Below are 7,519 nucleotides of genomic sequence, written 5' to 3' on the forward strand. Positions count from 1 at the left end.
GTACATCACAAAAATGTGCAATTCCAATTTCAGAGTATGTAGACTTCACTGTATCACTGAAAAGTTTTGTTTTATAATATCAATGCATAGTTTTTTCATGATTAAACAGAAAAAAAACCAAAAAAATTCTAATAATCTATGTTGTCACGTCCTTTCTCTGGATGAAGTCTCCACAAACAAACAAACAAATAAACAAACAAATAAATAAAAACTTTAAACAGAAAAAAATACTCGTAAGAATATCTGTAATAAACTGCCAAAGATTCATTGTGACATCTGTTTTCTACTGTTTGTAGTACCCTTCAGCTGTAGCCAGTGTGCTGCCTTAAATTAGGCAAGATGCCGTTCGCTTTCATCCTGAGGGAGCCTGTCTCCATTATCACAGTTCGGCTGTATGGCGAAGACTGCTTCAATGCAGTGCGCAGAGGTTACGGGCGGCTTTGTGTTTCATTTCCATCCAAAAGAAACTGATTAGATTGCTGCTGCTCTTGTGTGTCAGGTGACCGGCGGTGGGAGGGTTTAAAGATGACTGGGAGCCATCTTGGCCGTTCGGTTTAGACCCCCAAAAATATCACATAACTCTTCTCGTAGCTATTCAGGAATAATAAGTAGCGGAGTGGTAATTTCAGCCGTGTTTGGTGAGTATGCTGAAATCAACCTCTTCGTAGTTATTATTCGTTATGAGCAGAACCGACAAGTAGTAACGTTAGGACTTTTTATTTAAACGTTTCGTGTTTCGGCTTCCAGCAACGCTGGTTGTCGCTGCCTTGTTTCTGCAGTAACCTACCCTTCTTGGCACGGTTAACCTAGCTAGCTAGCTAGCAAGCTCGTCCACGTAGCTAGCCTATTTTAGTGCGAAATTCGAATGTCGCGTTGTTCGCTTTTAAATTAACCGTGGCTGATTACACAGTCTTAATAGTTAGTTAAACGTTATATTCAGTCCTAATTGTTTTATACAGCTTTGATAGTCCCACTCTTATTTTGCTAACCAGGCCTGCACCTGCCTGTAAATACAGCTAGCTACGTTTATTGATTAGTAGCCTGCCAGTATCTAACGCTAGCTCTGTAGCTAGCTAGCAAGCTGGGCGGTATTAGTTTCATCAGTAAGTGTGGTTTAGTCGGCTTAAACTGTTACATTGCATAAGAATCACTTTCGAACGGGTTTAACCCATGGGGACATGTTAAACAGTCATCGCCCTAACTAGCCTGTCGGGTTTGGTGGTCGTAGCTAGCTAGTTAGTTACATTGTTCGGTAGTGTTTGTCGCTAATTAGCCAGCTAGCTAGCTAAGTTACGTCGTTAACAAAACGAGATGGGTAACGTTAGATTTGCGCCTGTCGACAACATGACGGTGCGAAATCGAAAGTATCCCGTTTAAAAGGCCACTTGAAAAATTCAGCGTGAGAGCGTGAACAGGCAACCTTCGCCGTTGCGTAGCTCCTCAAAAACTCTGGAACGCCGACGCTCGCTAATGCTTTGCGAGTCCGCAAGGATTAGCGATTGTGGCTAACTGAGCTTGCGAGTTAGCTGGGTTACCTTAGCTCTTTAGACATGATGCTGGAACCTAGGTAGCTTAACGGCTTAAAAAGAAACATACTTATAGTGATTTATTTGTAGCTTACCAGCACTAAATGTCTGTGTGACTGGCAAAGACCATTTGTTGTTTCATTTGTGGTTGTTTATGTGCGCTAACACTACGCTAACGTTAGCTACTAGCTAATCTCCGGCCTGTTGGTCAAGGCACATTCTGGTGTGTTGCCAGCTGTCTGCTTTCCGCCTCATGATCTGTGAGTTTGTTTTGAGATGGAAAAACTATTAGGCACGGCCTTGTTTCGATGGCAGGATAATAGATTTTACCCACTGACAGCTGTACCAGGCTTTAAGAGGGGGAGGAGATGAGCCGCTGTCGGGAACTTTCGAACAGCCAAATGCTGAACTTGCACTTGATTTTTCTGAAAGGCGGAAAGAGGAGGAAAGTTGACATCAATTGTCCAAGGCCGAGACCCAAATTCAAAAATCCAACTCGGCGGCATGAAAGTGGAAAAAAAAAATGGTGAGACGGAGTAGCCTTTATTGTCGAACATTATTCCTAGTATCGTGGTAGATGCAGGCCACCGTTTATTTGGCTTGCTATGAGGTTCTTAATTCTATTCCCTGTGTGCTGTAGCTTAACTAGTTTACGTAAGTGGCAGATTTTCCAATTATGTACTGCCATTTTTAGTTTCTAAAACCACAGCGAGTCAAATGGGTAAGCTCTTCTAAACTATCTTAAATTTTGTTTTTTGTTTTTTGTTTTTTTTTTTCGTTTAAAAAAAGTAATCTAAGCATTCTCCAATTAGGGAATAATTTGTCAAGGTCATATTCTTGCTAGTATTTTTCATTAAACTGAACAGTTTTCATTACACTGACGTTTATGTGCTTATTGTGTTAGGGGTCAAGAAGATTGCTGTTTACTGCTCACATTCGATTCCCAGGTGCAATGTGGATGGCAGTCATTGAGAAGCATTTTAAAAGCAGTTGTTTTTATAGACTCCTATAACAGTGAGTGATATGGCAAAGTTATCAGTACTTGGAGACATTTTTCCATACACACAACATATGGTTTGATTAGTTGGAACAGACAAAACCACTCTAGTGCCGTATTAAAAAAAAAAAGTCTGAATATGTTTTGTTCGTTTCATAGAATGTAGTGTACTGAATCCAGTTAAACAGGACCAATGTTTTCTTTTTATTGAAAAATGTACTTTGGTGTTCTTCACTAATATCACCAGCATACCCAGAAAAGCATTTTGTTCTGTAAGACATTACATTTAGATAAATAGTCATATTGCCCACTGCTAAATATAATTTTAATGTGAACAAAGTGTTTTGGCTCACTGTCTTTGATTATTTTTGTCTAATGTCTAACATTTTCTTTTTTGTCCAGGTTGAAATATCTTCAAAGCATCAGCATTGAAAATTAGGAGAGACACAAGTGGACACAGAAAATAAAACTAAAATGACTAACCGTCTGGCTGCTTAGCCTCTCTTCGGTTTGAGACTATACTTTTGCAAAGGTGGCAACCTTTTTTGTGGAGGAATCGTTCCGGTGAATTTCTTGCTTGCAGAAGCTGTGATTAATTGCTTGAGTGACAGACATTTATGTTGAGATGTTCCACAAAAGACTGATATTGAGGAACAAGTTGTGAAAAATAATTGCTTGAACTATTGTGCTTTGGACTCAAAAAAGCTGTGGTAAGGACATCTGCAATTCTTGCAAGCTTGTTGGACGAAGGGGTATTTCTCCCAGTGTTTTCACTTTTTTTCTTGGCAAAAAAAAAATTAAACAGACATGAGTACAGCCAGAACAGAGAACCCAGTGATTCTGGGACTGTCAAATCAAAATGGCCAAATGAGAGGCTCTGTCAAGCCAACAGGAGGACCTCAAACAACACAGCCCACCCAGATTAAAGCTTCCAGCACAATCAACAATGGCAACTCCCAGCCTGTACCCACAGCAAACACCGTCATTAAGTAAGTACCATGAGTTGAAATGCATCAAGAATGATTCTTCAATTTTTAGTTTTATGTGATGAAACTGAGTGGGTAATACAGGGCTAGTTATGATATAAATAATGTATTCATTATTCTTTCCTCTCTCTTTGTTCATGCTCATTTGTTTATTTGAGAGGATCTTTTCTGTCTGTTTCTGTTGCAATTGTTTATCTGCTTAAGATTGTTTCTGTATTTTATCAGACCTGGGGATGACTGGAAGAAGAACTTAAAACTTCCTCCAAAGGATATGCGAATGAAAACCTCTGTAAGTCTGGTCATCTTGGCTGTAATAAAGCTTACAGGATGTTTTTCTTTTGTTGCATGTGTTTGAAAGGTGCAGTTTTAGAAATGACTTAAGGTTGATTTTAACCCAGGTCCTTTTGTGGGTTATCCAAACGGATAAGCAGACATTTCTGTTCTAAAACCTGCAGGATGTGACTGCTACCAAGGGGAATGAATTTGAAGATTACTGCCTGAAACGGGAGTTGCTGATGGGCATCTTTGAAATGGGCTGGGAGAAACCGTCACCTATCCAGGTGTGTATGAAAAATAATTTTAGAAGAATGGAATATGGGCTGTGTTGCTTGTGACACTTGCTAATGTCTTATAGGTCACACCAGCTGATACATTAAATACTGAAGTTTATATAAATACATTCAATCTGGGTAGGATATGCCTGCATATGCCTCCTATTTACCTTCAGTAACTGCTTAGTTTGCATCCTAAGCATGCTTTGTTTGGAGGTGTTTGGGCTCCCATTAGGGCCATCTGCTCCTAACTGCTTTTGGTTTTGTCCCTGCAGGAGGAGAGCATTCCAATTGCTTTGTCTGGGAGGGACATTCTGGCTAGAGCCAAGAACGGCACAGGAAAGAGTGGCGCCTACCTCATTCCCTTACTTGAACGCATTGACCTGAAGAAGGACTGCATACAAGGTGAGGTCCTGCCTATAGTCATTTCTCTCTGCTTTGTCCTCACTTACTCCATGGGCATTTTTATATTCTTTATGCACGCACTGTAGATTGCTTGTTTAACAGAATGGAGGTTTAAATTTGAACATTGAAGATGACAACTGTTCTGTGTTCATGGCTTTGCAGCATTGGTCATTGTGCCCACCAGAGAACTGGCTCTGCAGGTGAGCCAAATCTGCATACAGGTCAGCAAACACATGGGCGGGGTTAAGGTCATGGCAACCACAGGTGGAACAAACCTCCGTGATGACATCATGAGGCTTGATGAGACAGGTTTGTTCTTTTAAATCGATGGAGTCTTTAAAAGGTTCTTTCTGAATAAAATCAATTTCAGTTGATCTGCTGAACTAATTCAACTCCACCCCCCCCCATGCAGTGCATGTTGTTATTGCGACTCCTGGAAGAATCTTAGATCTTATCAAAAAAGGAGTTGCTAAAGTTGGACAAGTGCAAATGATCGTGTTGGACGAGGTAAGTTGTCCAAGAGTGCAATGCGTTCCTTTTGAAGACTGGTTTGTTTGTGTTAATGTTTAGATGTTTATAGTTATTAAATTTAAGAATTCGTATTGCTTTTAATAGTCACATACATCTGTTAGTTTTAAAAGCGCTTACACTCCTTTTCCTCTTTGTCTTGTGCCATGCATGGGTGAGTAGGCAGATAAGCTCCTGTCGCAGGACTTTGTGCAGATGATGGAGGAAATTCTGAGCTTCTTGCCCAAACAAAGGCAAATTCTGCTGTACTCTGCAACCTTCCCTCTAAGTGTACAGAAGTTCATGGTAAGCAAGTGCGTTGCTAGCAGGGTAAAGTCATTGGTTATAACTTGGGTTAAGTCTTTTGCATTTATTTGTTTTTGGAGCAAACCAAACTACATTTGAGTAATGGGTTCAATTAAATATTTAGTTGTAGTGATTTTCATTAAAATGCTGAGTTATGCATGTAAGATTGTGTAATTTCTGCACTTGATCTTTGTCCTATACAGAACGCTCATTTGCAGAAGCCTTATGAGATTAATCTTATGGAGGAGCTGACCCTGAAGGGCGTGACCCAGTATTACGCCTATGTTACTGAAAGGCAGAAAGTCCATTGCCTTAATACTCTTTTCTCTAGGGTAAGATGCTCAGCAAATTCCACCTGCATATTTGTGGCTTCATTGAGGGCTGCTTTTAATTTTTATTTATGTTTCCAGCTCCAGATCAATCAGTCTATAATCTTCTGCAACTCGTCTCAGCGAGTAGAGCTCCTGGCCAAGAAGATATCCCAGCTTGGTTATTCCTGTTTCTACATTCATGCCAAGATGAGACAGGTGTGCATATCTACTTTTGGACAGTTATCCAAATACAGTTTAAAATCTTTTGAATTGATGACCTTCTCATGCATGAACTGCAAAGAGACAAACTGTTATAGTTAGCCTGGACCCTTGCTGCTATTCTGTAATTTCTGGTTTGGAAAGTGTATAATTGCACTGGACACTTTTTTTGTATGGAGATTAATATATATATATATTTTTTTTTATTTTATAGGAACACAGGAACCGTGTGTTCCATGATTTCAGAAATGGCTTGTGCAGAAATCTTGTCTGCACAGGTATGTTAACCATCAGCTTTTCCACGCTGCTTGAGTTGTGTGTTTGTTTTGTTTTTTTATTTTTTTTTTTTTTTAAATAGAGGCCTGAATGTTCATTTAGTATTGCATTGAAGATAACTAGACTGTTAAACATTTTGTCCAGATCTTTTCACAAGAGGAATTGACATTCAGGCTGTGAATGTGGTGATCAACTTTGATTTCCCCAAACTCGGGGAGACGTACCTCCATCGTATTGGCAGATCTGGTAAGTGGAAACTTACTTTATGTAACTTTTTATTGTTCACTGTTTACCTTCTGAAGTTAAGGGGCTAGTTCCCTTGAGTACAGCATTATTATAGGAAGGCTGTAGGTGTATGTTAAGGTGATGCTGTTAAATTTAACTTTGTCTGCCTCAGGTCGTTTTGGACACTTGGGTCTGGCCATTAATCTGATCACCTATGATGACCGCTTTAACCTGAAGGGCATTGAGGAGCAGCTGGGTACTGAGATCAAGCCCATTCCTAGCAGCATTGACAAGAGCTTGTATGTGGCGGAGTATCACAGTGAGAGCAGTGAGGAGGTCAAACTGTGAGCAGATGAGGTGAGAACGCTTCCTTACGGCAGTCATTGATTTATGCATTTTTAGTGGGTTATATAAATGCCAAAAGCTCATTTATTCAGGGGAAATTGTTTGCTGTGACCCATCTTGTTCCTGGTGATCCGCAGCCCTGCAAAGTTTAGATCTAGTTTCCTCTAAGCAGATATTAAATGCTGGTTTGATCCATATTGAAATTGTTCTAATTGTTCTCTCATTCTTTATTGCAGAACACCAATCACATACGTCCCCTGCTTTCCACTCCCACGCTTCCTTAATGTCCCCATCTTCCTGTCTTGACTTTCCTTTTTCTTTTCTTTTTTTTTCCCTTGTCTTCTTGGTCATTTTTCAGTTCTCTTCAGTCTGTCTTCCTCCTACCCTTTAAAACGCCACCAAAAGGATTTTTGATTGAAACATGCCATTTAATGGGGAAAAATCATGGCCCTTAAAAGGACTGCTGCACCACTTCATGTTCTGAAGATTTTAAAGCACTTGTGAGAGAAGGGTAGAAGGGGACAATAGAAGCTGACTTATCAATCGAGGAAACATGTGACTACTTACCGCCTACCTGTTCATCGCCTGCCCGCCTTCACACCCAGCTCTTTCCATCTCACTCTGCAGCAGTGCTTTTTTTTGTTCATGTTTTTAGTTAATTTTGTATCAAGTGCCTTAACAAGCAGTCAAACTTGTTCAAAAGTAATAATATTTTTTCCGGATCACGCTCTGCTCATCCTGCACTTGCCAAGTTTTGGTACCCTGCCGTTTAATTTGTTTTGAGAGGATTCATTACTCATCCCCAGCTGCTTTTTGGATTGACATAGAAAATGGACTAAGTAGATTCTGTGATGGGAGAGCGAAA

The 7,519-nt window shown here is 40.1% G+C and overlaps 1 protein-coding gene across 3 annotated transcripts; it reads left to right on the forward strand.

Annotated features, from left to right (window-relative positions):
- The first annotated feature begins 529 nt into the window (after nt 1–529).
- ddx6 (DEAD (Asp-Glu-Ala-Asp) box helicase 6) lies at nt 530–7,037 on the forward strand. Of its 3 annotated transcripts, XM_036561599.1 has the most exons (15): nt 530–638; nt 2,431–2,540; nt 2,926–3,512; nt 3,735–3,798; nt 3,965–4,069; nt 4,336–4,465; nt 4,628–4,774; nt 4,878–4,972; nt 5,156–5,278; nt 5,482–5,610; nt 5,689–5,805; nt 6,023–6,086; nt 6,229–6,330; nt 6,482–6,666; nt 6,891–7,037. In XM_036561599.1, exons 3-14 carry the CDS (start codon nt 3,331–3,333, stop codon nt 6,655–6,657), a joined length of 1,434 nt encoding a protein of 477 aa, XP_036417492.1. In that variant the 5' UTR covers nt 530–638; nt 2,431–2,540; nt 2,926–3,330; the 3' UTR covers nt 6,658–6,666; nt 6,891–7,037. The 3 variants fall into 3 exon arrangements, with proteins under 3 accessions (XP_036417492.1, XP_036417491.1, XP_036417493.1); XM_036561598.1 differs by lacking the exon at nt 2,431–2,540; XM_036561600.1 differs by lacking the exons at nt 530–638; nt 2,431–2,540 and adding an exon at nt 667–2,052.
- Nucleotides 7,038–7,519: the final 482 nt, after the last annotated feature.

The sequence above is a fragment of the Colossoma macropomum genome, unplaced genomic scaffold (genome assembly GCF_904425465.1).
Source record: "Colossoma macropomum unplaced genomic scaffold, Colossoma_macropomum, whole genome shotgun sequence".
NCBI lineage: Eukaryota > Metazoa > Chordata > Actinopteri > Characiformes > Serrasalmidae > Colossoma > Colossoma macropomum.